This window comes from Mesoplodon densirostris, chromosome 19, assembly GCF_025265405.1.
Source record: "Mesoplodon densirostris isolate mMesDen1 chromosome 19, mMesDen1 primary haplotype, whole genome shotgun sequence".
NCBI lineage: Eukaryota > Metazoa > Chordata > Mammalia > Artiodactyla > Ziphiidae > Mesoplodon > Mesoplodon densirostris.
The window spans coordinates 37,379,362-37,398,649 of NC_082679.1; the positions used below are offsets into that span (position 1 = coordinate 37,379,362).

Consider the following 19,288-nt stretch of genomic DNA (forward strand, 5'->3'; position numbering starts at 1 on the left):
ATATATGTTCCATATTCTTTCTTTTGGGGCAGCTACTGGCCCGTGAGAGCTGTGCTTTTTCTATGCAAACCTGGAGTGAGCGTGTGGTGGTTGGAGTGGCTCGGGCCTGGGCACGGGGAGGGCTGTGGACGGTGAGGCTGCGTCTGGAAAGCGTGGCCTGAGCACACTCCCGGGAACTAGCGCCCCGGGTGTGGACAGGCGGCACCTCTGCAGGTGGGATGGGGTGGGCACGGGTGCAGCTGTGGATGTTTATTTCAGAAAGAAAAAAAGATGGATGAGATGCTGAGTTTTCCTTTATCTTTTTTTTTTTTTAAGCTACAAAGCACATGGGAAATGTTCTTCTTTTCCTTTCAAATTCTAGATGTAAAGACTCAACTAAAACCGGATTCTACAGCATTCTACAGAAATACACAGCCGTCAGTCACTCTGGGTTGTAGGTTAGACAGGGGCTTGATACAGAAAGGCTGTGTGTCTTACAAAGGCCAAAAGGTCATGCTACCAGGAGATCAACGTCAACAGCAAAGAGTCCGTGAAGCAGTCTGTAGAGAGAGAGATAAGGGGTCCAGTCTGACCATTTTCCTTGTTAAAACACCAACCAACCAACCAACCCGCCAACATGTTTAATAACGTTGAGGTGGGGCAAGATGGGGCAGCATCGCAGGGGGCTCAGGAATCCAGGGGACGCCTAGCCCGGGCCTCCTGGGAGGCCTCACCCCTCGGGACCCTGACGCAGCCAGGTCTGCAGATCCGCCCTCCCCTCAGCCACTCCCGCCCCTTCTCCACATCACTCCCCTTCTTTCTCCCGCCCTCTTAGAGGGGGAGTCCTTTTGGAGGGAGGAGCAGCTTCATCTCTGCAGGTGACCTTGTGCTTTGCACGGCCCCTCCCATCAGCTGCTTGCAGAAAGCAGCCGGAGTCTCCCTTTTCTCTGACTCTTGCCTTGTTCACGTGAATAAAGAAAACTCAGGAGACAGACAGTGGATTGGTCGGAGCAATGATTCTTCTAAATTCTTGAAATTAACCACCTCTACCACCCAAAAGAGAAGCATCCTTAATTTTTCTGTTGGGAGTATAGGGCAGGGAGACATTTGGGATGTTGGCCATTTTTCAAAGGGTTTTGGAATTCGCACAACAGCAGGACAGAACTGACAGCACACAGCCTCAGCGGGTGGATGCAGAGGAAAAGGCGGGACTAAGGCCAGGCCTTTCCTTGCCCTCTCCCTGCTCACAGAAATGGGTCTCAGAGTGTAAAATCACATGGCTGTTCTTAAAAGGATGGACTCCCAAATCAGGACTGCCATCGTGACGCGCGCGTGCGCGTGTGTGTGCGTGCACGTAAGTGCATGCTCAAGTGCTGTCCCAGGAAAACCTTGATGATCAGTGGAATGTCGGTCAGTTCTGTCTGAAGCTCCTTCTAGTACAAACTAAAAAAACAATATATATTTATTTGTCTATCTATATATAAGGTTTGTTATGCCTTTTTAAAGTTAGTTTACCAACTTGCATTTGTTTGTTAGTGGGGTGTGTGTGTGTGTATGTGTGCAAGCTTTTCTGTGAATGCTGGAATCATTACCAAATAGGTCGCTATACAGGACAAGAGGTCAGTACAAGCCGCAGCCCCGGAGGTTGTTGGCAATGATGATGTCAGTCACGGCGTCGAATACGACCTGGATATTATTCGTGTCTGTGGCACAAGTCATGTGACAATAAATTTCTTTGTTGGGTGAGCGGTTTTTGCTTTCAAACTGTGCTTGGATGTAGGCGGCGGCATCTTCATAGGTGTTGGGGCCTGTAACGAAACAGAGCAGAACGGGGCGGGGGGAGGCCCTGGTGAGAGGGGGTGGGTGGGCTGAAGATGTGGGCCGTGATCTTCTCCAGGAGGCTGCCTGGGGCCCTTCTCCAAGGTGGAGTCGCATCTTACACTGAAAACCACATGCGGCTGAGCACTGGCCTGGCTTCTGACTTTCCCAGGTCTTTCCTTCTGTATTCACACAGGGTCCCCCCAGGAGCCCTGGGCGGACAGCGGCCACAGGCTGTCCCTTTTGCTTTCTAGATGAGCACACTGACTGAGGCTGGCCAGTCTGCCTTTCACAACACTCACCCCTGGTCTAAACCGGTCCTGCTTCTGATGCACGAGTTCCTGGCGGGGTGGTGGCCCTGGGTGTGCGGGTGTGTGGGGGGGGCGCAGCGCCTACACTCCTTCCTGGATGCTGCTGCTTAATGAGAAGGGCTGGGACTGTCTCTAAGCCGTCCCCGTTCTTGGGTGAGTGGCCAGGACAGGGGGCATTGGGAACCCCCAGGTGGGCCGTTTAAGGGGCTGGCAGTGTTGTAATGCCAACTGGAGCCCCGCTGCCCCCCGCCCCGCAATTCCTTGAGTGTTCCCTCGATCCTGGCCGGGGTCTGGTGGGGGTATCTGTGCATGATGTAAGGACAGTTTGCCCACCAGCTGCAACCCAAACCCTGTGGCTCTATCCTGTAGTTTTCAGTTATCATAAAACGTGGACCAACAGAGAACTGCCTAAAAGCCCATCCAAGTTAGGCTGCCCCATTTTCTGCAGCGCCCCTGGGATGTAGCCAGCATGGAAATGACACAGTCTTACGCTGAGGGGGTGGGCCATGCCCCCACCACCGCCTGCGCCACCCTCCAACGGCTGGGTGTGAGCCACAGCGGGGCTGGGGCTTGGGTGCTGAAGGTGTCTGCAGCCAGATAAGCAAGTGTGAGGGGTCAGGGCCACGGGGTGGGTGGGGACAGGGTGGAGAGCGGCTCTGACAGCACACGGGGCAGAGCCTCCTCCACGCCACCGTTGGCTGGCCACCAACAAGGTGAAGCCATCAAGTTAGTGGCAGCTCGCAGACTAGACACAACCCCACAGTGGACTCCATCAAGGAGCTTCTTGCCCAGAGGGTGCTAAGACGGCACCCACGGAGGTGAAAAGTGCCCAGGAGTAACTCTGGGGACGTCCACTTCCCGCCTTCTCAGCGTCTGCTCAGTCCGCGCCCTTACACGGCCTGGCGGTCCCGCAGAGCTCCCCCTGGACGTCCAGACAGCTACCTGCACGCCCCAGCCCCTCCAGCCTGTTTTGTCCCCACAGGCCTAGGTACCCCTGGGGGCCACCACACTGGTGACCATTTGTCATCCAGCGTGTTCTCTGAACTCAAACTGGATCCCTCTGGAGGCCCTGAAGAACTCAAATGTTTCCCAAACTCAGACCGACTTTCCCTGGGTGCCTCCAGCGCCCCATACAACACGATAGTGAAACTGACCGCACCTTGGGCCACGTCCCAAATCGGGCTCCAGTGAGGCCAGGTCCCTGGGGACAAGGAAGAGCCCTAGGCTCAGGCCAGCCCCCTGAGGTGGCACTGCTGGAGCCTGCAGGCTTCCGAGCCCCATCGGGTCATCGCAACTTTATCTAAAGACCCGAATTGGTCCTGAAGGGTCTCTGCTGAGGCTGGGAGAGCTGGCTGCCAAGGGGGCTAACGTCCGGCTCCGCCCACAGGCAGGGCCCTCCCTGGCCTGTCCCGTGCCCACATGGACTCGCTCCACCCCGCCCGCAGAGGGCGCCTCCTCCACGGGCAATCCCTCTTGCTTGGTTTCCATCCTCTGGATGGTACGAGGGCAGTGACGGCAGCTATGGTGCAGACCTGGCACCAGGCACCGTTCTCTCCGTTCATCCCCCCACCCCCAGCCCCGCAAGCGGTGGGCATCATTATCTGCTGTGGTGCCCGGATGACAAACAAGGCGCAGGCGATTAGCTTGTCCCAAGTTGCAGAGTCTGGGTCCAGAAGCTGCTTTGGCCTGCCTGTCTGCCGGCCTGCCTGCACCACGCTCCTGACGCCCGTCAGCCCCGACAGCCTGCCCTGTCTCCCTCTCTGCACCCTGGGGAGGGCGGGAAGCTGGCAGATTCACACAGTGGAGACAGACTGCGCTCAGAACAAGCCAATGCGCCCTCCACACCCAAGGGTGAGGGCAGGCTCCCCCCCACCCCCAGGAGTGGAGGAGGGCGGAGGGGCCAGCAACCATCTCTTCTGGAATCTGGCTGGGTTTGGGGACCCATGTCGCCCTGGGAGCCGAGCCTAAGCCCTGATCTTTCACTGGGGCTGTCAGGGAGTGGGTTCCAGACTGAGCCCACCTGTGACACATTCTCTACTGCCACGCCCCAGGGGCCTCTAGAAGCTTCCCAGTCCCCAGAGCGACAAAGGCTGGGCTCCGGCCTCCCGTCAGCGCTGCCCTAGCCTTCAGCAGCAGCCCAGAGCCGGGCCACCCTACACAGCCAGCCTCCGTCAGCTGCCAGAGACAGCTTCCCATGGCGGGGTGGGACACTCCCTGGAGCCAGGAGAGGAACAGCCCTGGAGAAGGCGGAAGAGAGGCAAGCAAGAGATGGAGAAGGCCTGCAGGAAGTAGGGATGGTTTGACTGGGGGAAAAGCGCAGGGGCAGAGAAGAGCAGGAAAGAGCAGGTGGGATGCGGGTGGAGGTGGGGAGAAGAGGCCCGACGGCGTGGGGCGGCGGAACTGCTCTGCTGGCATGGGCAGGGCTACCGAAGCAGGAGCAGAGAAAGCAGGCGGGGCTGAGGCGGCCCGGGCAGGGGTTGAGGGGGGGTGACCCGGGAGGCAGCGGACCAGGACGGAAGGAGAGGGGGAAGCTGTGCGCCTGTCCTGCCTCCTGATCCTGCCACGTCTCTCCGGAGTCGCCTGCTCACAACCCACACGCGTCACGAGGGTCCATTCCCCACCACGCCCAGGGCACCAGACCTGGTCACCCGCTCGCCTCTTCCTCTACCCTCTGCCAGATGCCTGCAGGGGTGCCCGTGCCCGCAGGGGAGACACAGGTCCCTGGCAGGTCCGCGCGACACCTACCTGTGTACTCAGGAAAGCAGATGGTCAGAGGTGACTTCTTGATCTTCTCACCAAAGAGATCTTTCTTGTTGAGGAAGAGAATGATGGAGGTATCGATGAAGAACTTGTTGTTACAGATGGAGTCGAAGAGCATGAGAGACTCGTGCATGCGGTTCTGCAGGCCCAGGCGGGGAGGGAGAGAGCCAGACAGACAGCGAGAGGGACAGACACGGAGACAGGGAAAGAGAAGACGGAAGTTAGGCTTGAGAGGGAGGAACTGGGCTACTCGGCAGCTCAGGCAGGGCTCCTGGGCCCCCACGGCTCCTCAGCTCCTCCGAAGGCTGACAGAACGTTCTCGCACAGCATGGAGCTTCGCATTTCCAGTGTTCAGAGCAACCTGCACCCCTGTCTCAGGGCCGGTGGCAGAGACTGGACTGGAGCCAACCTGGGCTCCCTGAGTGAGGCTGAGAACGGGGTGACCGAGCTCTCCCGTCCGCAGTCTCCAGCCACGGGAAGGTCTCCGTGCGTGCACGTGCATGTGCGTGTGCTTGCACGTGCGTGTTGGCGGGGGGTGGGGGTTGCTGGACGGGAGCCTGAGAGCTGCGCTTTGGCTCTTCCTGTCCAGACCTGTCCTGTTGGGCCTAACCTGTGGGTCGGGGTGTCCTCTGGGAGTGGTGAGGGCCTCTAGGCCCCTCCTGTGGTCTGAGGGGAAGTCACGCCAGGCTCCTGCAGGCATCCTCAGGGGCTGCTGCCTGGGGAGACACTCCTGCCCAGGCTGCCTGCAGGAGTGCCTGGGGCTCTGGCCGTACCCCCTCGGGCTGGGTCAAGCTCAACCACGACTGGTCACGCGAGGAGCTTTAAGCACCGTAGACGTGGAGAACTGCTTTGCGCACAGGAGTTCATTTAGCAAATGAGTGAACACAATGGGCACTCCAAATCAAGCAGGATCCCAGGGGACAGTCCTCTGTCCAGGGCAAGGATGGACTTATCCTACTGTGGGATGCCAGGCACATGAACTTGGGCAGTCTGTTTCTTGGCAGTTTGTTGTCTGTGTACAAACCCATTTCTGCACAGGAAGGTGGCTCCCTCGTGATATAGCTCTCTGGGGGAAGGGAGAGCTGTTCATTTCTCCCAAGAACCCTGTCCTAGCCCTGGAAACTTGTCCGCCCCAAACCTAGCTCCACGGGTCTGCAGGTCAAGTTCAGGAGTAATTCCAAGCTACACGCTCCCTCTGAAGTAAGAAGACTGAAGCAAATCATAGGAGAGAGCACAGCAGTGGTGTGGGCATCACTGGGCATTCATCACTGAGATGGACGAGCAAGCAGTGGTGCTGAGTAAACTGCTTTCCGACATCTCCCTCCAGCTGAGTGGGAGCGGGAAGAAGATGAAGTGACCACCGCCCATCACCAAGCCCCACTCTGCCAACTCTTCCCCTGCCTTGTGTCATTTAACCTCATCGATCCTTAGGGGACAATGAGAGGTGACATGGCTGGGATGGGGAAGAGCTTCTGCAATGCAATGGGTTGGTTTCTCCAGCCAGAGTGAGGAGCCTGTGGGCTTTAGAATAAATGATCAGAGAGTCATGGCCAGCTCCGCGCGCCTTCCGTCATCTCTTCCGTGACTGTGTAGTCATACTGGTGACCTGGAAAGGGTATTGGTACCAAACCCTTGTCCTTATGGTCAAGGCCAGTTGGTGGAGGGGGCAGTCCAGGTTCTTAGCTGCCCCTCGGGAGCCCCTAGACAACCGCACGGATTTACAACGCCCTCTGGGATCTGTAGTAAATAAATGGCATCGTCCTCTCACTCTGCCGCACATATTCAGCAAACTCCTATGATCTTATTACCCTCCTAGCCTCAACCAGTCAATTTCATTCTCAGTCCCCACAATTTCTGCCGGCCAGTCACTGCATAGACACGCTCAGGGAGGCATGAGACACTTCCGCCCGGTGCCGTCTCAATGGAGGCTGTTCAGAAAAGGGCAGGCGGAGGTTTCCTGGGAGGCCAGGTGGATCCATGCGCAGGGGGGTGGGGGCTGGGAACGCCCAGGGTCCCCGAGCCACCAGGGAGCAGAGGAGAGCCAAGGATTCAATAGGAAAAGCCTCACCACCACACGACACCACCTTGTCCTATCGCTGCTCAACCAACAGCTGGAAGGCCTCAGCCAGAGGCAAGATCCCAACTCACTGCCCAACTATCTCGACTTGATCTAGACGTTGGGGGACACAGTGGAGACATATGCCCAGGGCACTTCCAGGACCAGAAGGGGCCACCAGGGAGGCCCAAGCTGAGAGTGCAGACTGTGCCCATTTGGCATGTGGGCTGAGCTGAAGGTCTGGTCTGGAGGCCGCCAAGCTTAGGTCCGAAGGAAAAATCCAGGCCAGCTGCCTGGGCTCCAGAGTTCCACTCGGCTAAGGCTCGGCCCCTCCACGCCCCAGGGCTGCAGAGCGGGCACTCTTCCCACCAATACCAGTTGGATCTGTGTGCAAGGCCCTCCGTGGGGCAGCTACGGGGCTGTAGGAACGACCGGCACAGTCTCCTGCTCTCCAAGAGCTCACAGTCTAGTTGGGGAGAGAAAATGCACACACGTGAAAAAGTCCCGGTTCCGAGCAAGCGAGCGAGCGGCACAGAGCAGGGGAGGGGCCGGGGAGGCAGCGACGCTCCCCAGTCAGACCTGGTCCCGTGGGGAGGGCATCGGAGTGAGCCTGGAAGGAAGGGCCGAGCCAGGAGATGCAGGGAGGGCAGTGGGGAGGGGAGCCCCTGCAGGGAGGGGAGGCGCCGGCACCGAGAACCCCTCCACACCCCACAGGCCTTACCGCCATCCCTCCAAACACACTGGAACCCATCACCAAGGAGCCAAGAGCCCAGCTTGTCCTTCCAAGCTTCCCCAGAGAACACGGATGCAAGAACACATTCACAAGAGGAGATGTCAGCATGTGAGAAAAGAGAAGGGAGCCAGGGGCCACAGCCAGGCGACAGCACCCACCCCTGCCGTCGTCACCACCCTGTCTCTCCCAGTCTCCAGCAGAGCATGGCCAGCGGCCTGGCTGCTGCCACCGGAGCAGGGGCGTGGCCGGCACCAAGCACACGGGACGGGACAGACCAGCCTCTGCCCTCACAACAATCCCGGTCACCTGGAATCCTGCCCCAGCGGGCTGTGCCCCTCCGCCAGGCAGCCCGCAGTCCGGCCCCAAGACACGTGTCGTGCGGGGGGCGCCGGTGGAAGCAACTTGGGCACTGACGCAACACACCACACTCATGCTAGAAAAAGCTGGCACTTTTTATTAATGGTGGGTGACTAATAAATACATTACGGCAGCCAATAAATTATTACAATGACTACAGATTTATTAAACCAACGAGTCACTCTTCTTACAAAATTACAGTTAATATGGGGTGGGTGGCGCTGGGGTCGGGAAGTGGGACCACGGCACCTAAGAGGGGTTTGCTAAGAAAGAAGAGGGGCGCCCAAGCCCACCTCTGCCGGGGACGGGGAGGGGAGGAGGCACAGGGCACAGAGCACGCAGGGACTGAGACAGAGGGGACCAGGAGGTGAAGGGCCTGGCTGCTCAGGGAGGCCACGGGGACGGGGCGGGGGGGCGGGGGAGGAAAGGATGGGCCACAGGAGGGGTGGTGCCTCCGAGCGGCTGGCTCTGCCGGGGACGGGCGGTGGGTTCACGCTGGTGCCCTGGGCGCCCTGGGCCTGGGTGGGCCTTCCTTCTGTCTCTGCCCCGAGCAGGCCCTCCCTTGACAGGGGCCTTCATCTGGCTGGGGGTGCAGCATGTCTGAAGCCCCCAAGGGAAGGCCCCACTTGGCTCCTGGGAAAGAGGGCTGAGGACTCACCTCGCTGGGGGCGGGCGCTGGCAGGCAGCAGCTCACACCCGGGCCCTGATCCTGGTCTGGATGTTGTGTCCTGTCTTCCTGCTCTGGGCTGCTGGACCCTGTGCTCTGTAGGCTTGTGGGTTGACAAGGGGGCGCTGTCTGGAGGGTGCTGGCCTTTGGCACCCAAGACTGAATCTCTGATGGCCACGGAGGCAGAGCCTCAAGCCTCAGCTCCTGAGAACTGCCAGGTTGTGCCTGAAGGTTTCCGGAAGGCTCGGGGAAGGGCAGAGGCCACCCGAAGAGGCCTTGTGCACCAGACTTCTCAAAAAGGGGGCTGGGCAGGACACTACCTGGTCTGGAGGCAAGAGGTTGAGGCCCGGATTGCGGTGGATTTACGCACCAAGAGGGCTGAAGAGTGTGTACTAGGTCAGGCCAAGGGAAGAGGGGAAGGAGCCAGGAATGATGCAGGCCAGAGAGGAGAACCTGCAGAATCAAGCAGTGGGGCAGAGACTGTCACAGGGTTAGGTGGAAGCATTGGGATATTCTCTCCCCTTGCAGGACTCACCCTGGCAGAGGTGAGCTAGGTGAGCCGACTCCTGGGTGTTCCGTGTTGGGGGTTTAAGGACCCTGGTCATGGGGGCTCTGGGTAGGGAGGGCAGTCGTGGAGGGCAGGGGTGCCTCCAGCTCCCATCAGTGGGGCGGAGCTGGACTCGGGGGAGAGGCTGGGAGGAGAGCTGCCTCCTGACACCAGATCCGGTGCTGGCCTTCTGCCTGGGCTGCGCCCACCGCCCCATGGTAGGAGCATGTGGCCATGGGTCCTCAGGTTCTGCTGGGACCAGAGAGGAGAGAAAGGGCGAGGGCACCAGGCATCTAGGGCTCCAGGCAAGGGGGCCATAGAACCAGAATGTCAGAACTGTTGGTGCGCCGTCTGCTCAGGGCTGGAGCAGACCCTGCACCCTCCTCAGGCCAGAGTCCACAGGCTCCACAGAGCCCTTCCTTGGGGCCTCGGGCACTGCCCCCTCCAGGTAGGCCAGAGAGCCTTGGGGGCCTCTCTCAGTTCTTGGTGGGAAGGCCAGGACCTGGCTCTTGTGAGGGCAACTGGTGCAGGGCATAGAACCTGCCCACAGGCATCTAGACGGCAGGCATAAGTTTCACGGGTCTGGTAAAGGCGCCCCTCTTAGAGATCAGTTTCCCTTTGCCCTGATAAACTAGAGGCATGCAGAGAGTCGAAGCATGGCCTCTTTGGGGCACACACGGGGCCACTGTGGATAAGAGAATCACCCACGTCCGGTCACTCATAACATCTCCCCCACACCCACACCCACACCCACGACGGAGCCAAAACTCATCTGTCCCCTCAGTCGTTCCTCCCCACGGTGGAGCCACCTGTGACGACGTGGATGGGAGACGCAGAGGACAGGGAAGGAATTTCACCCTGGATACCTGCTCCTTGGGGGCTTCGACTAGACAGCCGAGGACCCCCTGGGCAGAGGGCAATAGTAGCATCAGCAGCTGAGTAGGGCAGAGCATCTGAGAGAGAAAAGGCAGCCCAGGGCACGGAGGGGCAGGAAGGCTCCAAGCACCCCACTCCCCAGCCTCCTAACATGGTAGACGGGGTGGGCTACGGCCCGGGGCCCTCAGCCTGTCTGCTGCCCTGGGCCTGGAAAGCAGGTGACTCCCACCTCCAGGACAATGGCCTTAGAGGTGGGGCTTAGCCAGTATACCCTTCTTAGCAGCTGCTTTTGAGTCTGGGGTCACAGGGCAGCATTAGAGGCACAGCTGCCCACACCCAGGATGGTGCTGCCAGGAAATAACTGCTACGCCTTCAGTGTTGGGCAACATGGCCTGACTGGCCCTGGCTGCCTGTGCGGGACACTGCGGCTGTCGGCTCCAGGGGCCTGTCCTCTGCCATGACCCAGCACCTGGTACGAGGCGCAGCACACAACAAGGCAAGCAAAACCGAAATGGAGCTGGGCTGCCTGCTGATCTCCATGAGGCCAGGGGTGGCAGCAAGACAGCCAGGCAGGGATGGGGCTCCCCCCAGCGGCACCCACCCCTGCAGGCGTCTGGCACTAGGGAAGGTGCCCTGGGTCTCCCGTGCACTACCCAGAGCTCCGGGTCTGTTGGAAACGAGAAGCCCAGAGCTCCCGGCTGCGGGGCAGTCCGGGGTCCTGCCTGGCCCGGGACTGAGCAGAGCCCAGAGCGGGTGCTGGAGGAGCAGAGGGCTTGAGGAGGGAGCCCGAGGCCCCTCGGGGGCGGCCCCTCTCACATCTGGAGCCCCAGGCAAAGCCGCCATCCAAACACACAGGGTCTGCCTGGGGTGTCGGCTGGTGGCATCCGCCAACGGGAGGCGCCCAGGAGAGAGAGAGAAAGAGGTGTGTTCATTGTCCAAGGTCCGCCAGGGCCTGGGTCACCAGGAGGAGTCACCCCACCCTTTTCTGCTCAGGGATCTCTACAGCAAAGCCCCTCCAAGGGGTCTCAGGACTCTCTGTCTGGGGAGGGGGCTGGGGCTGTGTGTGTGTGTGTGTGAGCCAGGCTGCGCCCCTCACAACACACAGTATGATGGGCCTGTCCACCTGCCCTCCTCTGCCCCCGGGGGCTGGCGGGACCCCAAGGGCTGTGGACAAACTCTCCGATTTCTTCACCAAGACAGAAGGAAGCTGGGACACTGGCTACAGGGGCCGTGCCCACACCTCCCCCGGGCCTCCTCAACTACAGAACCTCCAGTCCCCAGGCCCCTGCTGCCCAGCTGGTTTGCATTGGATTCGTCGTGAATTTGGGAAGAAAAAGCACGTCTGCTCACACTCCAGAGCGGCCACCCGAGCCCCGGGTGACGGGAGAAGTAGATAAGCCACCCCGGGGCCTGCAAAGACCGGGTGGGAGGCCCCCATCCCAGTCAACGCAAGAGCCACTTCCAGCGGCCCCCCCTCCCGCACCGTCTCTTCCCCACCTCCGTCCAGGCACCGCGGGACTCAACCCCACCGACCATCTACCAAGTGCCTTTGCAAGAAGTCGGTCTCAGAAGCATTTCCAGACCTGTGAGGGGTCGGAGTGGGGGTTCCCCAGGAGGGCACTGGGGAGCCCCAGAGGTGTGAAGGGAGGGAGGCCCAGAGAAGGAAGGACTGGCGTCCGGGGCTGAGGTCCAGGGGGAGGAGGAGGGAGGCATTGCCAAGGCCTGAGCCCCCGGACCCACACACGGTTGGTGGCCTGGTCCCACCCTGGCCTTTGGTGACAGAGCTGCCCTCGACCAGAGAGACCCCAAGAAAAGCTGAGCAGCGGCTCCCACTGCCCCCACTCCGGCCAGCACGCCGCCCCACCACCTACACAGCTTCAAAGACAGGAGGGGACCCTGGGACCTCAAGCATGAACCACACTGCGTGCAGAGCGCGCCCATTCTGGCCCGGACGGCGGCGTGGCCCCCGTACGCCTCTCCCCCGGGGAGACACCCAGAGATGGCGCGGAGGCCAGCGGGCCGTCTGTCTCGGCAGGTGTGGGCACTCGGCGCTCCCACCAGCCCCGTTACCACGTGTTCTGGTGTCTGGGGTGGGGGAGGCCATGGAGGGCGCCTCCTCTTCCCGGCTCAGTGCCAGCTGCTGGTGCTCCCTTGTCCAGGGCAGGGGTGGGGCGGCAGGCTGGGCAGGGTGGTGGGCAGCTGGGTGGCGAGGCCAGGGCTCAGTAGAGGCCACAGCCCCGAAGGTTTTTGGCGATGATGACGTCCGTCACGGCGTCAAAGACAAACTGGATGTTGTTGGTGTCAGTGGCACAGGTGATGTGGGTGTAGATCTCCTTGTGGGCCGACTTGTTCTTGCTCTCGTACTGCGCCTGGATATGAGCCACGGCTTCCGTGAAGGTGTTGGGGCCTGCAGGAGAGACCAGGTCAGGAGCTGGTGAGGCGAGGCCCCCACCTGGGTGCCGGTCAGGCCACGGGCTGGGGAGTGGACACCAAGGGACCCTCAGTGACAACCCTGCAGGAGAAACCTGACGACAGCTCAGCTCAATCAACGGTGGGTCATGAAACCAAGTCCGTGGTCCACATCCAGTTTAAAACCAATGACGGAAACAAGAGGTCAAACCTCACCTGTGCTAAGGGTGAACACTGTTTCATGGAACTCCTGTTTCTTTTCATAGATGCATGTACGGGCTCCTGAGGCAAACATTCTCTCTTCCTGTGGGTCCTGCCCAAAGAAATCTGAACCAGCCCTCACACAGGTGCAGAAGTCTGCGCCAGCCCCTGCAGGCTGTCCTCTCCTGGCTGTGACTCCTCGGAGTGGGCAGGGACCTCACCTCCCTTGGCTGTTGCTGGGCAAGGTGGGTGGAAACTGTGCCGCACCTGGGAGCCGCCCTGGCCTCCTTCCTCTCATCGCCCCACCCTCCTTCCTTCCCCCTTCCTCCTTCTCATGTTCACCCTCCAGGGATTAAGAACTGTCTGGCTTGCTGACTTGCTGCCTTCCTTGCTGCCATATCACTCTGTCCCTGGTGAGCCCAGGGAGAGGCGTTTCCAGGAGAGGAGCTGCTGTTTAGGGAGGAACAGAACAGGACTCCTGGCTTTGCCCTGAAGCCTCCACAGGCTCCAGGAACCCCGGCCCAGGCCCAGGCAGGGCTGTCACGACCCACTGAGGGAGGGAGGGGGGCTGGACTTCGGAGCCACAGCGGGATGGACCCAGCCCCTCGGCACATGGGCACAGGCCACCAGGCCTGGCCTTGAGGGTCTACCTAAATCTGGGCCGGAGGTGAGGGAGAGGGTCCTTGGGACCTCGTCAGCACCAAACGGCCTTGGTGACTGACTCACCTTGCTTCTTTCTGCTGCACCATGGGCCACAGCCTAGGTCACCTAGGGCAGGATCCACAGACCCCCAATTCAGATACGGCTAAAAGGAGGCTGACTGGCAGGTGTGAGGGGTGCTGAGCCCAGCCCACCTCTGGCTGCATGCTGCTGGGGCCTGACCCACGGGGCAGGCAGCCTGATCTCGAGGAATGGGAGACAGAGTGAGCTGTGCTGCTTGTCCGGCTCCAAGCCATGGCCCCCACGTCCACTCTCGGGGAACTGGGGTTCAGCCCGGAGGCTTAACTAGCAGGCCCACCTTGTTGGGACTCTGTCTACCCTTGTGCTCTCCAGGCCGGGGGGCTGGTCAGGCTGGGGATGCCCGCTTTTGCTTCCATTCACCTCTCCAGGCCCTGGCCATCCTTAAGAGCCAGTGAGCCCGTGGGCTATTCCAGGCACCCTGCTGCTCCATGAGGGCCCTGGCCAGGCTGCCCGCCCACCCACAGTCAGGTAAACCCACGGCAACATTAACAGAGGTGGCCTCCGTCATCCTCAGCACCCTCCGCAGGGAGGCCCTGATCTCTGCTGCTCGTGAAGCTCTCTCACGTTCAACAGGCCATCTGAATCGTGTAACTACCTGTATGGGGGTGCTGTCACGATGCTTTTTAGTATCACAGTCATAAGAGCAATAGCGAATGTTTAGTGAGCACTTACTATGCAACAACTGCCATGCTGAGCCTTCCATGCTTTTTAGCTCACTTTGTCCTCTGGCAACTCTGGGAGGGAGGGTGGATAATCACAGTGATTGTTCCCATCTCACAGACACAGAAACGGAGGCTCCGAGAGGTTATGTAACCTGCTGTGAGTGGCAGAGTGGGGGCACGAACCTTGGGCTATCTGACTCAAAGCCCCGATCTTCAACCCCATCATCATCTTGGTATTGCCATTTCACTGATAAGCTCTACTTACAGATGACCAAGCTGAGGTCCAGAGGTTGCCGAGATCACACAGCTCGTAAGTGGCAGAGCCGGGATTCCAGCCCTGCTTCCCCTGACCAGGCTGCCCCACCCCTTCGCAACAGCATGTTGTGGGGAAGGGAGGGGACCCGCCTTCGGTTTTGTGTTGGATTCTCCAGGGCAGAATCTGGTGTGTCTGCAGAGCATGGTGAAGGGGGACTGAGCTCCCTCAGGAGCTGGTGTGGCCCAAGCGGCTGCGTGGCCCCTGCGGTCCCCGTGGGGAGTGGCAGTCTCTACCTGTGTACTCAGGAAAGCAGATGGTTAGCGGGGACTTCTTGATCTTCTCTTCGAATATGTCCTTCTTGTTAAGAAACAGGATGATGGACGTGTCCGTGAACCACTTGTTGTTGCAGATGCTGTCGAAGAGCTTCAGAGATTCGTGCATGCGGTTCTGCAACAGAATGGAGAGGCAAGTGAGGGCTGGCGGTGCCCAGGGCCCTGACCCACCGCGGCCAGTGACAAAGCAGGACAAGCGAAGGGAAGGTCCACCAACACGGCTGAATGCACCACCAGGGACGGAGACAGGAGGATCCACAAGGACAAGGACATGGTCCCTGCTGCATTCCACACGCAGGTGGTGGGGGGTGGAGCAGGGCACAGGGTGGGGAACGCTGCCCCCCACTGAAGAGGGCTGACCCAGGCCAGGGCAGCGGGGTCACCAGAGGGACTCTAGCCCATGGAGAGGACATGCACCATGCACACGGGGGCAGGGGCCGCACCACCATCCACACGTCCACACGGGACCTCAGGCATGCAGATTTCTCTACTGGGATCTCATTTGGTTTCGCCAGCAGGGGTGGGAGGGTGCACGCATTCAATTGGGAAACATTAACCGAGGACCAAGAGATCCTCGAATTAATCCAGAGTTGGAAGCAGACACCAGGGGGACAGCGTCGGGGGAGTGATCTTGCTGTGGCCTTGGTGTGGTTGGAGACTGGGTGGGTTGGCTGGGCCGTGGGGCGGCTCTGGGTGAGCTGCTTATCGAGGCTGGTTTCCCGGTAGAGGGGCCAGAAGAACCCCAAGATGAAAGCCAGCAAAACAGATGAAAACAGAGAGGAAGATAAAAACCCAGCAGAAAACATGAGAGAAAGAAAGAGAAAAAAAAAAAAGCAAAAAACAAAATTGGTTCAACCGGTCTCGGGCCAGGAAGTCAAAGCCGGTCCCTCCGGAGGCCCCCGTGCAGGCTCTGGAGGCCACGGCCACCCTGGGGCTGTGGACTGCGTGGCTGGAGATGGAAGGCGAGGGTGGGGAGGACCAGCCTAAGCCGAGTGGCTGGTGAGGATATGGAACGCAGGAGTGGGGGGCAGGCTTCACAGCAAAGTCACTCGGCGGTGCCCTGGGAACCTGCTGCTTTCAACTCTTAGCTGACGGTATCAACTGAAAGGAGGCGCTTCATACCTGCCCGACTTGGAGGGTCTCTCAGAATCTGCTCATGGTTTTGGCCTTGGTTTGGCAAGTTAAGGCCCTGCAGGTGGCGGTGACGGCACTGGAGCTGAGAAGTTGTGGCAGGTGAGGCCTGGGGCTGCTGGGGTCTGGGCCGCAGCGGGCAGGGTGGCCGGCCGGTGGGTGGGCAGCCACTAGCCCCAGGGGTCCTGGCCGAGCTCCAGGAGCCTCCAGACACCTTTCTCTCAGGCAGCCCCAATTTTTGCCCCAGGCTTGGGAGGGAGGGGCAGGGCCGACCGGAGAGGAAGGTGGAGGACCAAGGACTGGTCAGCAGGGTGTAGCTCTTGCCTCGCGGGGGCAGAGCGTCCTTGTCCCACAGCTTGTCCTTGAGCCGTGTGCCTGGACAGAGCCATCCCACAGCTGCCGTCTTCTGAGTGGAGAGTCCTGAGGGCAGGCTCTCTTGCAGCTCCGAGCCCGCTGGCCCTCACAGCCGCCCAGAGGCTGCTCTGCCACGGGCTCCATTTTACAGAGCAGCAGGTGGCGCAGCGGCCACACTCACCAGCGGGAAGGGGCGGGGCTCGACCGCGGGCCACATCCGCCTGGACCCCCAGCTGCCCAACGCTGCCGCCTGCCCCTGGCCACACAGGCGTTTTGCTCAGCTCTACGGCGCTGTTCTTGCTGTCACCGTGGCAATGAGCCGCCTTTGTGGGCTCTTGTTAAGTGGTAAAGCCAACTCCCCTGCCCTGCAGGGGCTGCTGATCTTGCCTGGGCGGACAGAGCCCCAGGAAGAGCCTGCTCGTGGCTGTGGCCCCACGTGCTGTTGCTTCCCCAAGGTCCTCTGCTCCAGCCCTTGTGAAGAAGGGCGGGGAAATGGGGGAGAAGGAGGGAGGTGGGAGAGAGACAGTAAAGGCAGAAAGGCGAGAAGGAAGGTGCCCCAGGATGGGCCCTGCTCCAGAGCGAGGGCTGCCTGCGCGAGCAGACCAGAGAGGCCATCCGAGGGTGAGGCTTGGCACCCACCCGTGTTTACCGGACACCCGAGGGCCATGGAGCTTGGGACCCCGTGGCTGCCAGACCCGCCCAGATGTCCCTCTGCTCTGCCTTGTGCTCCAGAGGTGAGTGCGAGCCCCTGCCCCAGGGCTGATGGGCCTGGGACTTGGGATTGAGCTGAGCGGGTCCCCAGGGAGAGGCCTGGGGCCCTTGACACCCCAGTGCTTCAGTTTCTTTGAAACCCACGGCAGGATCAGCTTTTTGCTCACTGCACCAGCCCTGCTTCCCACTCCCAGGCACTGCAGGAAGAAAAGATGAGCCACCTGGATCTCAGACCACGTGAGTGACCAAGTGGACCGTGAACAGTTGGTCCAAAAGGAGAGTCAACAACGGACCAGTGAGAGACGTGCTGGGGCAGTCCCTGCACGCAGAGGCCTTGTGGGGGCAGCAGGAGCCAACCTTTGGGGTGGTCAGTGGGTCCAGGTCTGGTGATCTTGGACGCCACAGCCAGCTGAGGCCACTGAGAATGATTACGGCATTACAAGAAAGAGCTGCACAGCTGGGGCCCCAGAGACTCTCCCTGGAACAAGGCAGGGCTTCAGGGGTTTGCTGATGCCTAACTCAGGAGTGCACCTGGGACTGAAGGAGAAAGGGCAAGGGGGACAAGCCAGCACATGGTGCGAGTCCGGATCACCCACCCGGCCAGCGGCCCTGGCCCCAATCTTTCCACAGCCTCATCGCTGCATAAGTCCCACAGGACGGCGGCTCCTCCTCCCCACAGTTGCACCCCAAAGCTCAGCAGATGTTTGCAGCAGTCCCAAGGGACCAGCAGGCAGGACTGATGAGGAGACAGGCTCAGAGAGAAGACAGGCCTTGCTCAAGGCCCACCGTGACGAGCCCAGCCCCAAACCCTCAGTGCCAGGGCTCTGTGCCTGCTTCATACAGCAGGAGCTAATGATCGCCAAAGGTGTGACCCCACAGCCCAGGAGCCCTACCGCGGCAGGTGCTTGTCTCGGGAGAACCCGTGGCGCGCTGGGCCAGTGCTCGGCTTTCCCTGCAGGCTCTGCAGCAGGCCCACCTCTCCACGGGCAGCTCAGTGGGCCCCCAGCTCAGCACAATCCCCGGTGACAATACAACCACCAGCTCGGCGCTGCTGTGCCAGAAACGGTTCCAAGTACTTCTCGCAGATTCTCACTCCATTGCCAAGGCCCCACCAGGCAGGTACTATGGTTACACCCCTTTGACAGCAGACAGTAACCGAGGCAGAGAGGGTGCTACCTGAATTCAGCAGCAAACCAGGCCCAGGCCCAGCCCAGGCCCAGAGAAAGGCTGCACCCTCTCTCCAGGTGAGGGCACCCCTCTGAAGCCAGCCTGGCAGTTCTCTGAGGCCCCAGACTGAAGACGCATTGACGGGAGGCGGGAACCTGGGCTGGCGTCCTCCAGGGGAGGGGCCCGCACCCCCACTGTCACTCGCCTACGTGCCATGTCCCATTGCCCTTCCGGCTGCCAGCCCCGTCCACGGCTCAGGGAGGGCCGCGAGGGCTAAGAACTGCTATTTCTGTCTTAAGTACATTCTTGCTCGACTGCACCCTGATTTCGTTTAGGATTTGCTTAATTTGGTTCTGGCCTGACGGCCTCTGTGACTCTGCTGAATTTATTAAAGAGGCACATACTGCCTGAGACCCAGAGTCTGCAGAGACGTTTGTCACCAGTCTGCATGCAGCCTCTGAGCAGGGTGGCCTGTGGCTGCCTTTGCTGCATCGGCATCACGAGGCGTTTGCCCCACAACGAAGTCAGAAGAGGGAGCCCGGGCACGGCCTGGCCGACAACGGGACCCCCGGCCACCGCAGCCAGCCCCAGCTGAGAGCTGCCTTGGGCCACTGAGGCCAGGCGGCCCAGGGCCACTCACCGTGGTCTCGTCTTCGTGGAGCACCTGGTCATAGCCGCTGAGTGCGACGCAGAAGATGATGGCCGTGACGTCCTCGAAGCAGTGAATCCACTTCTTGCGTTCAGATCGTTGGCCCCCAACGTCGAACAGCCTGCAGGGGAGACAGGGAAGCTGGATGTGGTGGGCGGTGGGGCCCCGGCCGGTGTGCGGACACTGGTCGAGCAGGCGGTGGCGGGGAGGGGGCTTGTACACGCAACGAGCCTCCCAAGGAGCCTCACTCGGGGTGCTCAAGGCCGACCGCCGCGTCCCCGGGGCAGGGTGGCCGTCACTGCTTCTGCCCCATGACTGGGCTGTGCTCCCATACAGAGACTCAAAGACCTGCCCTTACATCTCAGGACTTTTACTAACGCCTCTGCAAGGTTCCCGAGAAACACCTCTGCGAGGTCCTCCTCTCAGGGTAATACACACATCCTGTCCCTGGCTTTCTGAGCGTGTCTGTTCACGTCTGTGGGCTGTGAAAACTCCAGAGCAGCCCAGGAGGGAGGGAGGCAGGCAGGGATCGTCACCTGCTACATGGAGGGACAGTGAGGCACCAAGGGGT

General features: G+C 60.5%; 1 protein-coding gene across 1 annotated transcript in view; it reads right to left on the bottom strand.

Annotated features, from left to right (window-relative positions):
- Positions 1 to 12,106: 12,106 nt before the first annotated feature.
- The window catches only part of GNAO1 (G protein subunit alpha o1), a 160,785-nt gene continuing 153,603 nt past the window's right edge, over positions 12,107 to 19,288 (bottom strand). Inside the window, exons 6-8 of the mRNA XM_060085129.1 lie at positions 18,709 to 18,838; positions 14,667 to 14,820; positions 12,107 to 12,511 (exon numbers count right to left, since the gene is read on the bottom strand). Of these exons, the coding sequence (XP_059941112.1) occupies positions 12,324 to 12,511; positions 14,667 to 14,820; positions 18,709 to 18,838 (472 nt within the window). The 3' untranslated portion in view covers positions 12,107 to 12,323. The remainder of the gene's footprint in view (positions 12,512 to 14,666; positions 14,821 to 18,708; positions 18,839 to 19,288) is intronic.